General features: G+C 54.3%; 1 protein-coding gene across 1 annotated transcript; it reads left to right on the top strand.

Moving 5' to 3' along the window:
* The first annotated feature begins 90 nt into the window (after nt 1–90).
* On the top strand, nt 91–10,343 carry LOC102050680 (E3 ubiquitin-protein ligase HECTD3). Its single transcript, XM_055725014.1, has 21 exons — nt 91–417; nt 508–668; nt 1,040–1,132; nt 1,407–1,542; nt 1,962–2,077; nt 2,354–2,467; nt 2,888–2,970; nt 3,352–3,517; nt 3,992–4,073; nt 5,001–5,183; nt 5,862–5,914; nt 6,247–6,311; nt 6,745–6,848; nt 7,182–7,301; nt 7,664–7,753; nt 8,113–8,319; nt 8,738–8,867; nt 9,286–9,360; nt 9,593–9,674; nt 9,797–9,868; nt 10,133–10,343. The coding sequence occupies exons 1-21, from the start codon at nt 91–93 to the stop codon at nt 10,215–10,217; spliced, it is 2,544 nt and encodes an 847-aa protein (XP_055580989.1). The 3' UTR covers nt 10,218–10,343.
* The last annotated feature ends 4,853 nt before the right edge of the window (nt 10,344–15,196 follow it).

Raw genomic sequence — 15,196 nt, 5'->3', positions numbered from 1 at the left:
GGCGGGCGGGGTTTGCCGTAAACCCGCGAGTAGCGACCCCGCCGGTGTGGGGCTCGGCCGCTGCCCGCCGCGCACGGTAGCCGGTACGCGATGCGTGCGGGCGGGGAGGCGCCGCACCAGGTGCTGGGCCGGCTGCGGTTCCTGCTGCAGTGCAGCGAGTGCTTCCGCCGCGCCCGGGCGCTGCCCGCCGCGCTCTGCTACGTGCCGCGGGAGGTGCAGTACAAGATCTGCAAGGACCCCGCCGCCGCCGCCGCCGCCGCCGCCCGCAGCCTGCTCAGCGTCTGGGACAGCCCGGGGCCGGCGCGGGGCGGCAAGCGGGCGGCGCGGGCCACCATCGAGGTGCGGAAGGGCGGCTGCCTCCGCGCCACCGGCGAGGAGTACTGCAACGGCGCCGGGCTCTGGGTCAAGCTCAGCAAGGTAGCGGCGGGGGGCTGGGAGGCCGCGGCGGCCTGCGCTGCCCGCGGCGGGGCCTGCCCGTCCGCTGACGGGGGCCGCCTGTCCCCGCAGGAGCAGCTGGAGGAGTACCGGAGCGGCTGCGAGCTGGAGGAGGGCTGGGTGCTGGTGTGCAAGCACGCCGACGGCGGGGACCGCCTGGTGCCAGTGGAGTCCACGGAGCGCATCCAGCGGCAGCAGCAGCTCTTCGGGGTGGACTACAAACCCGTCATCAGGTGCGGGCCGCCGCTCTCCTGCTCCGGGGCGCCCCGCGGTGCGCACCCACCCCCCCCCGGCCAGGCCCCCTGGGGGTACCGGGGTGCCCCGGCCCCCTCGGCCGCTTCTCCGGTGGGAGCGAGGCCGTAGGGATGTCGGCGGTGGAGTTCACTGGGTTTGGCTCCATCGCTCCGCTTGGCACCTGCCTTGCTGGGTGTGGGCTGCAAGAGGTGGGGATGGTTGAAGAGGATGGCAGATGAGGCTGGAGGAGATGGAGGATGGAGTGCGGTGGGCTTTAAACCCCAGCCTTCCCCTTCCAGCTCCTCCTTGACCACCAGCTCCCCCTTTCCCCTGGGATTTGCTCGCTATCCCCTTCTCTGGGTTGTTTCAGATGGGAGCAGGTGGTGGATCTGACGTACTCGCTGCGCCTCGGAGCGAAGCCCAAGCCCATGGAGCAGGATGAGGCCGCAGTAGAGAAGCTTCGGTATGAACTGTTTCCCAGCTGCTGCTGTGGTTGGGTGCAAGCTACTGTCTCTCCCTGGCTGCTCAAGACAGCCATCTCCTGCAGACCAGGGGGAGAGAGGGGAATACAGGCAGTGGGGAACAGCTCTGCTCTGCATAGTCTTGTCCTAGATAAGCCTGTATGAAGCAGAAAACAGGGTGAGACCAAGGCAAGCAGGGTGTGGACCTGCCTTCCCTCACCTGTTAGCCTGGCTGCCCCTGGCTCTCCAGACCTATTAATCCTTTTTCCATGGTAGGTTTGTGCCCCCAACATGGACTTATGAGTGTGACGAAGACCTGGTGCATTTCCTCTATGATCACATTGGGAAGGAGGATGAGAACTTGGGCAGTGTCAAGCAGTACGTGGACAGCATCGATGTCTCGTCTTACACGGTGGGTTAAAGAGATGAGGCTACACCAGCCCCACTGTGCCGTGGGGCTGGGGGACACGGATGGTACTTGGTGTGCTGCTCTTCTTGATGGGTTGGGCTGCGTTTGAGGATGTGGGAGAGAAGCCTGGGGAGCATCATGCAGCGTATTGTGGCCCCTGAAGGGGCTGTGATTTGAGAAGCAAATGCTAATATTAGCTGCTAAGCTGATTTTAGGGAGGGTTTGATGTTCTGTGCTCCGTGTGTGACCCCAGAGCACCTTGGAGGGTCAGCTGCGATGTCCTGTGTCTACCCACGGCCCAGCAAAGGGAATGGGCCAGTTTGACACCCTCTGGCTCTTAAGATTCATGACAAGAGTAACCACTAAAGGGAAGTTAATCCGACCCCCATCTGATCTTCCTTTCATTCACTGCCCTCTTCCAGGAGGACTTCAATGTGTCATGCTTGACCGACAGCCACGCCGACACGTACTGGGAGAGTGACGGGTCCCAGGGCCAGCACTGGGTGCGGCTCAACATGAAGAAAGGCACCATTGTCAAGTGAGGCACCTCTCCTCTGTGTGCTGGCTGGCAGCTGGGGCAAAGCCCCTGCTCTCTGCATGAGTCCATCATGGCCCAAATTTGCGCCGCACTGCCTGACCCCCTGCCTTTGCTCTGGCTCTGGGCTTGAAAGGGTCTTAGCATTATCACAGGTACCCGGGGATCCCAGCACCAGTTGTGTGTGCTTGATAACAGGTGTGACCAGGCAATGAGGGGAAGAAGCAATGGGTGTTCAAATGCAGTTACTTTCTCCTCATTTCATGCTTCCCTTTGCAGGAAGCTCCTGCTGACGGTGGATACCACCGATGAGAACTTCATGCCCAAGCGGGTCGCTGTGTACGGGGGCGAGGGGGACAATCTGAAGAAACTGAACGACGTTGGCATCGATGAGTGAGTGGTGGATGGATGGAGGTGGAGAGGATAGTCCCCTTGCGGGGGCTGGGGGTGCTGGACACCCTGACCCTAAGTGGTCATGCCAGCACCAGCCTGTCTTAAGAAGCCCAGGGCCTTGGGACAGGCATTTTCCATCTCTGAGCTACAGATTCTGCCTACAGTAGCAGATGACACAATCATCACGGCTTTCCTGATCGGGTTGTGGGACCCGTCAGGATCATGTTGCCTGGACCTGAAGCACCAGCAGGTTCAGGCATTCAGCCTAGGCCATGTTGTAGGCAAACTGGGTCTGGGTGCCTGCCACAGGCTCCCATTTCAGAAGATGCAAACCCTCTTCCCTTATAAGCAGCTGAGTGGATTTTTGACAGGATGGGTAAAGGAGCAGCTCTGCAGCCCTTGTTTTTGCTGTGTTTGCAGGAGCTACATTGGGGATGTGTGCGTCCTTGAGGACATGACAACACACCTGCCTGTCATTGAGATCCGGATTGTGGAGTGCAGAGGTAGGGCTAGGTGTTATGGCCTCATCCATAATGTACTTGTAAGATACCGTACATTAAGAGTTTGTTCCTGTGGCTTGTACTTCTTAGCCCTATGGGGTGTTTCAGACAAGATGCAGAAGAACCATGGGAAACTCCAGGGAGACCTGGAGGTTTGCAAGCCCTCAGCTTTCATCCTATCTTTCTCTGCCTTCAATTGTTTTTGGTTTCATTCTTTTGTGAATATCCCGCTGCTGCTTCACGGAGGTATTTCAGGCTCTCAGTGCCTAGCCCAAGAGCTGTTGGAGCTGGTCACATTCCTAGTGCTTTTACATGTAGACCTCCCGTGCTGAATGGCTTGCTTTCTCATGGTCTTAGCGTGTCATCTGTGGTCTTCCTTGGCAGATGATGGGATTGATGTTCGCCTCCGAGGCATCAAAATCAAATCCTCCCGACAGAGGGACTTGGGGCTCAGTGCTGACATGTTCCAGCTGCCCAATTTAGTGCGCTACCCTCGCCTAGAAGGGACAGACCCTGATCTGCTATACCGACGGGCCGTGCTTATTCAAAGGTACTGTACGGAGGGAGGCAGACAAGCCCGGTGGTATTGCCTGCAGGGGCTGGTGCCATCTCCAGCATGAGTGAGGCTGGAAGCTGAAAAGCTGAGTGACTCCCCCTGGGACAGGCATCCTGGACCCTAGAAAAAATAGCAGAGTCATTTGGCAGCAAAGGGGGCTCTCTGGGGTAACTTCCCTACACTTTCAGAGGAATTTTGCAGCTCAAGTTCAGGGCATCTTTTGTGTCGCAAGTGCAATGTTTCTGTGCAATGTGTGGGACAGATGCATGCAGAGTCCCTTGCAAGGGGTGCAGGGTCCCTGCAGTGCCCAGGGAGTGGAAATTTAGTACCAAAGGCTCTGTGACGTAAAAGACTATGTTGGGTTGGGTTTGGATCAGTTGTTACTTTTCTGCTTGTGTCTGGTCTTGGATAAGCTTGCGCAGATGTCTGTCCCTCCTATGTCACAATACCACCTTCTTTGGGATTTAGGTTCATCAAGCTCCTGGACAGTGTCCTGCATCACTTGGTGCCAGCCTGGGACCACACTGTTGGCACGTTCAGCAAACTCAAGGTGAATGATTCCCTCTGTGTCTCGTGGGGGCTCAGTCTGGCAGGGTGATGCGCTTGGGCTAGGGGAGGTCAGTGCTTGTTGCCTTTAAAACAGCTCAAGGGAAATACCTGGCTGAGCTCAGTTCATTAAAGCTGTGAAAGGTGATATTGTTTAGGGGCTAGCTTCCTGCTAAAACGCTGATGTAGAAACGTGTAGCTATGGGGTAATAAGTATAATCAAACCAGAGCACTTTGCCCTCAAAAGGACTTGGACCATAGCAACACTGGGCACGTGAGCTGGACACACATCCCCTCCTAGATCTCGGCCCAGGACACTCTGTTCCTGCACTTGCTGCCAGCAGCTTTGAGCTGGCTGTGTCCAAACAGCAAGGCTTTTACCAGTAATTTCTTTCTGACTTTAATAAGCTTTTGGTTTCCATCTTTCTCATAAGACTGAGTTTGTCCCTCCAGTTGTCTGTTTTCTTTATATCCTCTCCCAGAATACGTGTGCTAGACGTTGCTGGGGTAGCCCCATTCTCTTTGTTTCCAGGCCTGGTGTCAGAAAACACTGTAATTCCTGTGCCAGCTCAACACAGGACCCAAAGCGTTTGAGGATTCTTGTTTAGAGGGGCTTGCTTTGATTACAAATAGGAGGGATAGTAAGGCTGATGTTCTGGTGAGAGTGAGGTTGAAGGAGAGTCCAAGCAACACTGGAGTGTGAGCATCAGATGATGACTGATGGAGAGAGGATGGACTTAGCCTTAAGCCAGAAAGCAAAATCTTTCAGAGACAGAGGTAGAGCAAATACCGTCAAGGAGGATGTGTCGGCGTGTGGAAGGCAGTGGACCTGGGAAGGGGAGAGACCTGGCGGTGCAATGGCTTTAGTAGGAAGTTGGTGACGTATTTTGGACACTGGGCACTTCTGACATTTGGACATACCTGTTGGCAGCATATCAAGCAGTTCTTGTTGCTGTCCAAGAGGCGCACAGCTCTCATTACCCAGTGTCTGAAGGACTCGGAGACCAGCAAGCCCAATTTCATGCCACGGCTCTATATTAACCGACGCCTGGCTATGGAGCACAGAGACAATCCTGCCCTGGACCCCAGCTGCAAGAACGCTGTCTTCACCCAGGTACTGTCCCTCCTGGCAGGGTCCCTACTGCTCTGGGGAGAGTGGAACATCCCAAAACCAAAATGAGCCACATAGAGGTGGGTGGAAGGGACAACTTGGAGCTGGAAGTACCTGGAGTTCCTCAAGGCATCTTCATATGACTCACAGGCTCTACAGTTACATGTGCTGATGATCCCATATCCAGGAATAACATCTAGGAGGGATTTGGGATCTCTGAGTTGGAGTCTCTATCGTGGATGCTCTCTGTGGCATGCTGCTAATGCATAGCATAACAGTCTTGTTACACTAAAAGGGCAGCAAAGAATTCTTGTGTGACCACAGTAATGCAGCTGCACACAGTCCTGTATCGTGGTTTTACAGCAATGCTGATCTTCCTGTTGTCATTCGCCCCCTACTTCCAAAAGACCTGTTGCTCTATGTGTGCCCAAACATCCCAGGCTGCTGAGGTTTAGTATGTGTTCAGTGTACCTCTGAGGCCAGAAAGTTCCATACAGTGATTAGCACTGTAATTTATGTTCCCTTTCAAAAAATGAAGGGCTCCTAGACCATTTAGAGATCAGCTTCAGTCAGTATTTAAACGTTTGGGGCAAACCAGATCTCTTCCAATTTCCTGCCTTCACCTGGCACCAGTATCCCTGGACGGGGGATACCACCCTTGATCTTCTCTGCTTGTTGCAGGTGTATGAAGGCCTGAAGCCCTCGGACAAGTTTGAAAAGCCTCTAGATTATAGGTAAGTAGCATCTGGGGGCTGGGGGGGCGGGTCATGCAGTGCTGGGAGCTATGTCCTCTGTCACAGCAGGGTGTCTGGGAAGCGTGTCCATGTCCTGTGCTCTGGAGACGGTTTGCTAGGGCAGGAGCGAGCTCAGCCGCGGGATCAGGGCCTGTTCCCCAAGGTGTCACCTCCCTACTGAGGATGAAGCTGTTTCTGGAGATTGAGATCTTGTCCTGTCCTGAGCCCAGGCTGGTCCACCCCAGTCCCCTGGTGTCCCTGCTGTGGCTGCTGCCTCCCCAGCATCTCCTTGGCGCTGAGCAGCACCTCAGGCAATGCCTGGTTCTCCACAGGTGGCCGTTACGTTATGACCAGTGGTGGGAGTGCAAATTCATCGCGGAGGGCATCATCGACCAAGGTAGGGGCTGTGTGAGGCAAGGGCTCCTCTGGAGCCAAGCTGGGGGTTGATGGGGTGACTGTTGCTGTAGGGGCTCTTATTCACTCCCAGTATTACTGCGCATGGAGGAGAGAGGGAAGGCAGGTTGCCTTGTCCTGCCACCCCTGGCCATGTCTCAGATAAGGAGTGCTGCTTGCTGGGATGGGGACCAGGCCTCCATTAATCACTAACAGCAGCTTTGATAGTGCCAGTGCTCTCTCTGGCTGCTCTGCAGAGGCCAGGCAGGGATGTTATTTCTCATGTCGTATTTATTCTGGTGCCATAAGGCTGACAGGAGCCTTCTGGTCAGTGCTGGGCCAGGTTGGACCGGAATTCTTCATCTTTGCTCCATAACTCTAGGGTCAGCACATAGGGAGTTCACATCGTTAAAAATGTCCTTCTTTTGGGGTTGCAGGTGGCGGTTTTCGGGACAGCCTGGCAGACATGTCGGAAGAGCTGTGTCCCAGCTCAGCAGACACCCCCGTGCCTCTGCCCTTCTTTGTGCGCACGTCCAACCAGGTGCTGTGGGTTGGGGTATCTGAGGCAGATCTTTCTGTGCTTGGCAATGCAGTGCTGTCCCTGTCCCCCTGTGTGCCAGAAACATACCTACTTTCACTCGTGCGAAGCTTTTCCTCGTGAAGGGTTGGGTAGATTGCTTTGTGTCATCTCATTTTAGGATATGCTGACAAGCACCTGGATATTAGTCTCTCACTAGGAGTATTGCCAAGGAGGATGGAGGGTTTAGCCCACTTTGGCTGTGAGAAGTGCCCAGAGGCACTGCAGGAACAGAGTTTGTGGTGTTTCACGCTGCACTGAGATCATGACTTGGAGTTTTGCCTCTTGCCTCTGTAGGGTAATGGCACTGGAGAAGCCAGGGATATGTACGTCCCCAACCCCTCCTGTAGAGACTTCGCAAAGTACGAGTGGATTGGGCAGATCATGGGAGCAGCTCTGAGGGGCAAGGAGTTTCTGGTAAGCTTTCAGTCCTGTCCCTGCATGGAGGTTTGCCACAAAGGGAGTTATTAGCCCCCTTCTGCAGCCAGTCCAACAGGAGCATGGGAGGGCTCTGTGTTCATACACTGGGACAAAAGGTGTTTGACAGGATTTGGGGCACAAGGGGTTAGGAGAGCGCACAGCCTGAGTTTTGGGAGGTGCTGCTGGGAGCTTGGGAGAGGGTGTCTGGTCCCTGTTCAACTATGGTGAGCTCAGAATGTGGACAGGAGGAGCAGGGAAACTCCTTTGTGTCTGCACCCTATGTCTGTGTTGAGCCCTATCCCCATCTTTGGGGATGTCTTCTTTCACACAGTTTCAGCAAAATTCCTATCCTCTTTCAGGTCCTGGCTCTTCCTGGCTTCGTCTGGAAACAATTAACAGGGGAGGAGGTCAGCTGGAGCAAAGACTTTCCTGCTGTGGACTCTGTGCTGGTGAGAGGGACTGGGAGGCCATGCCTATCCTATTCCTTGTGGCATTCAGCAAGGTGGTGATTTGTGTCCTCATGTTGTACTTGCTTCCTCCTGCGATGTGTCAAAGAAACGCACACAAAAAGGGCACTCTTAGTGTTTAATGTATCCTGTAACTAATGTAGAGATGTAGCTACGCTAACTACCACTTCAAGCACACAATGCCCCAGGGTCTGCTAAACAGCTCTAAGGCAGCATATCCCATGCTGTGCTCCTGTCACAGTCACTCCAGCCCTTGTCTGGGAAGGGAGGAGATGAGGATTTGGGCACGCCACTGCCCACTGGGCCCTTCTCTAACAAGCACTTATATGGGGTCTGGGCAGGTGAAGCTCCTGGAGGTGATGGAAGTTATGGACAAAGACACTTTTGAGTTCAAATTTGGGAATGAGCTGACCTACACAACGGTACTGAGTGACCAGCGGATGGTGGAGCTGATCCCCAATGGCAGTAGCACCGTGGTGTGCTATGAGGACCGCAAGGAGTTCATCCGCCTGGTACAGAAGGCTCGGCTGGAGGAGAGCAAGGAGCAGGTAACGCTGTCCCGTAGCATCAGTAGTTATTGAGTCCCCAGATACATACCCCCTGCCCACCCCACCACCCCCACCCCCCGCCCCAAGTCTGTTTCTGGTAAAATGCATCATGGTTAGTATCCCCATGTTCGTTGGTGCAATAGTAGGCAATCCTTTTTGGTGGGGTCCTGGCACCTGTGGAGTTACTGATAAGCAAAGTGGCTTGTAGCAGCGTGGGACAAATGGGGCTTTATTCCCAGCTCTGACACGGGCTTCCTCAGCAAACTGAGATCTTGGTGCAATCCTGTTCCCTTCTTCAGGTTCCTTGGAGTATTTGCTGAGCAGTCACATGGCTTGCATTCAGTTGAGTCCCTAGGCTCAAGCATGAGCCAGGGAATTGGGCAAGACATGCTGCTTACCCACCCTGTCCCCTTTTCAGATCATGGCCATGCAGGCTGGGCTGCTGAAGGTGGTGCCCCAAGCTGTTCTTGACCTCCTCACCTGGCAGGAGCTGGAAAAAAAGGTCTGTGGGGACCCTGAAGTCACAGTTGATGCCCTGAAGAAGCTCAGTAAGTGAAGGGCTCTGCTGAAAACTCTTTCCCTGAAAACAAGGCTCTCTTTTTCTGTGCTGGCACAAGGAGAGGTGTGGCAGCTGATGTTAGCCTTTATTACAGTGAGAATATGGGCCTGTATACTTCCTGCCTTTAGCTGGGTGCTGATGGGGGCAGGGGTGTCCCTTGTCTCCATGATGGGCCTCAGAGCAGAGGCTGGGACATCCCTAGGCCACAGGTATCTGAGTCTCTGTGGAGCAGAGATGTGGATCTGGATGTGCTTTCTGGGAGGGGCCTGACTGCACGCGTCCCTTGTACCTTGAGTCTGTGTGCTTTCACCTTGCAGGTACCCAGAGGTTTCTTCCTGAGCTGGCAGAGAACCCCTGGGTGGAGCTTGGACTATTAATAAAATCCTTTTCTGTATCCTTTCTGCTAGCTCGGTTTGAGGACTTTGAGCCACTGGACACCCGTGTTCAGTACTTCTGGGAAGCACTCAACAACTTCACCAATGGTGAGTGATTTGCTTTGTCCCTGTGCACCTTGTGCCATGCCAAGTCCCAGGATGCTGGGTGGGAACTGGGAGGGTGAAACTGCCCTCATTGCTGCCTGGGGAACAGACGGGAGCCAAGGAGAGCAAGCAGCTGGGCTGAAGGAACTGCTTGCTAGCGCTGGGGATACCTGGAAGTGGCTGTACTCAATCTCACATCCTCTAGGTCTGCTGATGTCTTTGCTTTTCTTTACAGAGGATCGCAGCCGCTTCCTCAGATTTGTCACTGGCAGAAGCCGCCTTCCAGCACGAATCTACATCTATCCAGACAAGATGGGGTGAGTCTGTTCTTCTGTAGACCGCAAGGCTGACAGACCCCACACCAAAGGGATGTGTGGTCTTGGTCTCCCCTCCCTTGCTGGACTGCTGGTTCTGACCGGTTTGTCGCCTTCTCCCCAAGCTCTGAGACAACAGATGCTTTGCCAGAGTCATCCACCTGCTCCAGCACCCTCTTCTTGCCCAACTATGCCACGTAAGTTTTGGTGCTTCCCTGCATCTGGGGGACTGTGTGTCTGGGCTCTCTGCTTAACCTTGGTGCCGACCTGTAGGGCCCCATCGCTTTGCCACACTTAATGTCCCCCTGCCTCTACCGTGTGGCTGCTGTGATTCTCTCTGTGGGCAGCTAGTGAAGCATAGCCTCCATCTCAGAAAGCATCTTACCTCTGAGCTGGCAGATGCAGCAATGGCAACTCCTCCTTGTCTGTCTTTCCCCCCACACCCCTCCTGCCATCTCTAGAGCCAAGGTATGCGAAGAGAAGTTGCGCTATGCTGCCTATAACTGCGTGGCCATTGACACAGATATGAGTCCGTGGGAAGAGTGATGTTGCAGCCTGACTGACCAAGCAGCATGGACAATCATTTGACAAAACCGTGCAGTGGGAAGAGCTCCTTTTTCCCCCCAGGATGTGTATATATAATAAACATACAGGTGTGAAGCCTGGCTCCCAGCAGTGGTAACCAGCACCTCTTTGGACGTGGAGGTTTGGGTCTTCAGCAGGGTGGGAGCTGGCTTGGAGTGTGAATGTGACTGCAATAATGGAACCCTGGCCCAGCCCTCATACATCAGAAAGGTCTGGTAGACTTTTGTAATGAGTTTCTTCTCCAAGTGTCCCTGTTGCAGCTCCACAACTTTCGCTCTTCCCAGGCTGCACTCTGCTCAAAACCTGCTGTGCAGCTTTGTTGCCCTACACCAGTTACAGCACAGGACAGAGAACTGTGTGCTGCTGCTGAGACCGCGGGGATGCTCAGAGATGCTCAGTGTGTCCTAGCCTGAGTGTCCTGACCACGTTCCCTTACCTTGTTCCTGCTTTTACTTGAGGTCAATGGAAATGAGATCATTCATCTAGGTTTAAGAAGAAATGGGGCAGGCTGATGGCAGGTGCTGCAAGGGTGTCTCTGGCCACCAGGTGTCATGACAGACCTGCACAGCAAGACCGTGGGTGCTGTCACAAAAGGGCTCTCAAGCTTTTACATCGCACAAATCTGTTCCTGTGACCACCCGTGGTTCCCCGCACTCCTTGTACAGCAGTGACTGCTGGGGGAGCTGCTCCCCTACAGGAGGTGGGAACTGTCTGCTTCCTCTCTGCTCCGTAACCTGCAGTGCTGCGTTCAGCATGCTGGTGGTGGCCTAGCAGTTGTTCTCCCAGACCCTTTGAGCCTTGGTTTTCCCCTAAAAGCCGATATTACAACTAATCTGTTCTAGTTCTCGTGGAGATGTGCAGGCAGGGCCAAGCTCCTCTCCCAGATAGCAGGGGTTAGAGCAGTAGCAGGCACAGCAGTGCCAGGTTCTGCTCCCCTCTGCTGTGGGGAGGTAGGTGGAGGTTTCAGATGGGCAGGGAAAGCCTTTGCCCCAGGGGAGTGGAGAGACTGTGGGTACCAAGGGTTAGAGCTCCCTGAGCAGATGGACATCCAGTGTGTGAGTGAGGTGTGGGCAGTGAAAGGTTTACAACTCCAAGAGCATTGGAAATGTTCCTTGATGTTCCCGGCCCTGGGCAGGGCTAGTCATTGCCTAGCACTGTGAGCTACCAGATATCAGTCCACTTTTATACCCCCAGCTCCATCTTCAGCCCATGTGATCTGTTGGACCGCTGCTACTAAGAGCCACTGAGTCACTGGGACTTCACTGGAGTGGCGCTAACGCTGTGAGTCAAGATTTATCTTCTCTTAACACTTCATGTCTTTTTCTTCTCCGTTGAAGGAGTCTGTCATCCAGAAATCACTTCCAGTTGTAAATTAAGTCCTTCCTTTGGCCAGTTTCCTTTGAAACTGCTGTATTCCCAGACCTGCTGAGGGGGTTTGTGCTAAAAGGGATGCAGGACCAGGAGAGAGCTCATGCTGCCCATCTCCCACATCGCAGTGAGTGGAAGGAGTATAGGGTGAGTGGGGAAGCCGTTTCTGGCAGCCCTTGCCTGCAGCAGAGCCTTCCATGCTCAGCTGGGTGGGTTGCTTTGTCTGCTGGAGGAGTTGTTTGTTTGTTTTTTTTTAAATCCTAGAGTTATCTCATAATTGAGCTCTATGGCTTTGTGGCTGATTTCAATGACCAGCATGGACAGGAGCCAGTGTGATACCTTTCTGCGCTGGTGGCTGAGTGGTGTCTGTTTTAAATGGGCATGAGCAAACTGGTGAAAGGGCTTTGATCTGCTTGCTGGCACGGTCAGAAGTGTTGATGAAGGAGTCTTCAGCATCAAGCTGAGATTTGAAATGCGCCATCCTAGATCCTTTTAGGCCACTGACATTGGGGTGGAATCGATCCTGCTTTTTCCAACCTTGTCCGCTTGTCTCTTAAGGGAGACCAGCAGGAGGTCACATTATTTACTGAGCAGAACTAGGAATAGCAAGAAAAATTGACTCCTCTGGTGCTTTATTGCCAAGCAGGGGACTGTTGGTCAATGAGTGGCTCGGGGTGGGATGGATAAAATGGCCCTGTTCTTTGGTGGAGGGTGAGCTGATGTCACCTGTGGGAATGGGCAGGCTAAAAGCTGGCTGGGGCTGTTAGGGGTGACCAGCAGCGGGGGAATGGGCACCTCTGGCTGAGACATCAGCAGATGACCGCTGGCTACCCTGGCCTTGGTGGAAGCAACTGCAGCTGACAGAGGGTAACCGAGGTACTTATGGAGGTACCCAGAGCAGCTCAGGTATCTCACTGAGGGATGAAATGCTTGGACAGCTCTAGTCCCTCATAATCTACATCCACAGTCCCAGCCCGCTGTGGTGAAGGGGAGCTGCTGTGCAGGGTGATGCTGAGAGCTGAGTCTGGCTGAAGCACTGGGATCCTTCCCTAGAAGTGTCGTGGCATCTTCATCTTTGGAGATGCTCAAGACTTCTCTTAGCCCTGGGCAATCTGATGTAACTTCCAGTCTTGCCCTGCTGGCTTCAGGTCTAGGTCCTCCCTAACCTGAAGCACCTGATGACTGTTAGGTTATGTGTATAGAGCTTCAGCTATAGCTTTTCCCACTTTTCTCTATGCTTCTTCCCAGCAAGGTCTGACCTCTCATACCCTTGGGTTTAGTTCTTGCTACCGAGAAAAGAGTCTTCCCCAAGGGCTTGCTGGAGCTCAGGAAAGGATCTAGCTGGTGATAGGGATTTCTATTTAAAAAATACTTGTAATAACAGGACCCTGGCTCTAGCAGGAAGGCTGCAGTTGGGAGCTTATCCAGAATGGTCTGGCTTTAACCTCTACAAGCGTATTGAGAAAAACATTGTTTTACCATATATAGCATTGTTCTACTGTCCATTTTGTGTTAGGGCCATACACATATTGGAGAATGGCAGGAGCTGCTGCTGTAATGTTACACTGGGGTGTAGAGACCTGTGAAAGCCCTTCCAGTTGCAGGAAGAGCCCATTGCTGCAACGAGGTCTCAGCTGAGATCATTTAATGCGTGGTCAGAGGGTCTGGGCAAATGTGGCTGCTGAGCAAGAATGCCAAGATAACCCACGGATCATGCCGTTGAGTTTGCTGTGCAAAGGTGAGCTGGTAACCCGCCTGGATCTCTTCTGCATGGTCGTCTGTCTCATTCACAGTGTTTTAAAGCCAATTGCAAACTGAATTTCTGCTGTGACAGCCCAGCAAAGTGTGGAAAAAGTCAGCCTGGCTCAGCTCTAGCCAATCTCAGGGGCTCAAAGTAGGTGTTATTTCAGTGCTGGGTTGTGTTCCTTCTCCTCTGATCTCTAAAGCTACATGTAGGAGGTGTCTCCTACCGTGTTTGACAAGACACAAGTCCCATGCCCCTGCCCTGGATTACTGCTGCACATGGTCCGGGGCAAGGGAGCTCTCTTGGGCACCAGGAAGCAGAGGCTCTGTGTCTGTCCCCGCCCTGTCACCCATTCTCAAGTTGTCTGAGACTGGTTTTTCGAGGTTGTACCATCCTGAGGAAGGTGCTGGTCCCCCTAGGCTGTTGAGGAGGCATCCATGTGTGCCAGAGCTTCACCTTTACAGGGTGGGTAGGGATGAGCTGGGGGAGGGACTGATGCCCCACTGCGGCTCCCTGTAACCACTTGCTCGCTCCTGACTTCAGCTTGCTGAATTGTCATAGAATAGCTTCAGGTGATTAATAACGCACATGTAGTCTAACTGTTCTTGTTATTCCCCTAACACCCTGAAGTCTGACAAGCTATAAATAGTTCGACAGGATCTGTCTGTCCCTACCTCATGTAGGATCTAAAATAAAGTGAACCAACAAACTCCTGGCCTTCCTGATGATTTGGCTGGTCTGGCTGGGGCTCCTGTGTCCTGTTGCGTTAAACAGTGATGGAGGCTGGTGTTATGAGAAGCAACTGGAGGTGTTAACTGGCTCAACGCTCTGCAGCAGCTCTGAAACCAGTTTCATAGTGTGACATGGCTGTGGAGGGAGGGCATGGGACCCTCCTGGCCACAGTGACTGCAGTTAGGAGTAAGGCAGAAGTTTGCATTTCGCTGGTGCTGTGGTTCAGGGCAGTTTGCTCCTGGCACGGCTGGTGCCCATCAGTGTGGTAAGGCATGGTCACAGCTGTTCAGTAGATACTGCTGCAGGGGTGACAGCTGCCCGGGCTTTTTTTCCGCCCTGCCTTTGTGGGCAGGGATGGAAGTGGACTCTGACCTGCCAGGAGAGTAGGCAGGCGCCAGAGGGGTGCGGGGACTTTTGAGCTCTGCCAGCCTGGTTGTTTCCTGATACCTCAATGCAGCTTTTTGCACCCAGCCTGGAAAAACTCAGGTAGTGTGGGGTGGAGTTGAGTTGTTCTTTGCCACCGCCTCGCTGTGGTATGCAACAGGCAGGGGCGACACTGGGTGACACACTGCCAGAGTTCTGGGGTGGGTGCTGGAGTTGTTGCTGGCCGTCATGGCTTCGTTCCTGCTGCCAGGATGCTACCGCTGGCTGGGATAAAGCTGTCCCTGGACAGGGAGGGCCAGCATCCTCCCCAGTTGGGTGCTTGGAGTCTCCCCACCCACTGCAGGTCTGCCTGGGGCAGGAATGTGTCCCCTGAGCTAGCTGTGAGCCGGCTCTGCCCGTAGCGGGATGCCTGCTCCCTTCTTTTTCCCTGTCCATGCCAGAGGTGTAGCCCGGTGCCCTGCACCCCCCCAAGGAGCCCCTCTCTGCTTGTAGGGATGCAGGCAGTGACAAGGGACGTTGGAGGCCCGGAGGGAGCACAGTCCTAAGCCGGAGGCGAGGGAAGGCTCAGCTCCTGCTGGCAGAGACCGGGCTGGGGATAACACGGACATCTTGGCGGAGGGGGGGATGGGGGCGGCCCCGCACCCGGCACCCCGCTGGGGAGGGCTGTGGCCCGGGAAGGGTGTAGAGGGGCTGGGGCGTGCCGGAGGGCACG

The sequence above is a fragment of the Falco cherrug genome, chromosome 12 (genome assembly GCF_023634085.1).
Source record: "Falco cherrug isolate bFalChe1 chromosome 12, bFalChe1.pri, whole genome shotgun sequence".
Taxonomy (NCBI): domain Eukaryota; kingdom Metazoa; phylum Chordata; class Aves; order Falconiformes; family Falconidae; genus Falco; species Falco cherrug.
Note: the sequence above shows the minus strand (reverse complement) of the source record. Positions and strands in the feature narration are given on the sequence as shown.

What these genes read in the sequence shown, in the direction of transcription:
- LOC102050680 (XM_055725014.1), top strand. Translation starts at nt 91, where the DNA reads ATGCGTGCGGGCGGGGAGGCGCCGCACCAGGTGCTGGGCCGGCTGCGG. An exon ending in AGAACGCTGTCTTCACCCAG is followed by an intron (nt 5,184 to 5,861) that starts GTACTGTCCCTC and finishes TGCTTGTTGCAG; the next exon opens with GTGTATGAAGGCCTGAAGCC. An exon ending in TGGAGGAGAGCAAGGAGCAG is followed by an intron (nt 8,320 to 8,737) that starts GTAACGCTGTCC and finishes TCCCCTTTTCAG; the next exon opens with ATCATGGCCATGCAGGCTGG.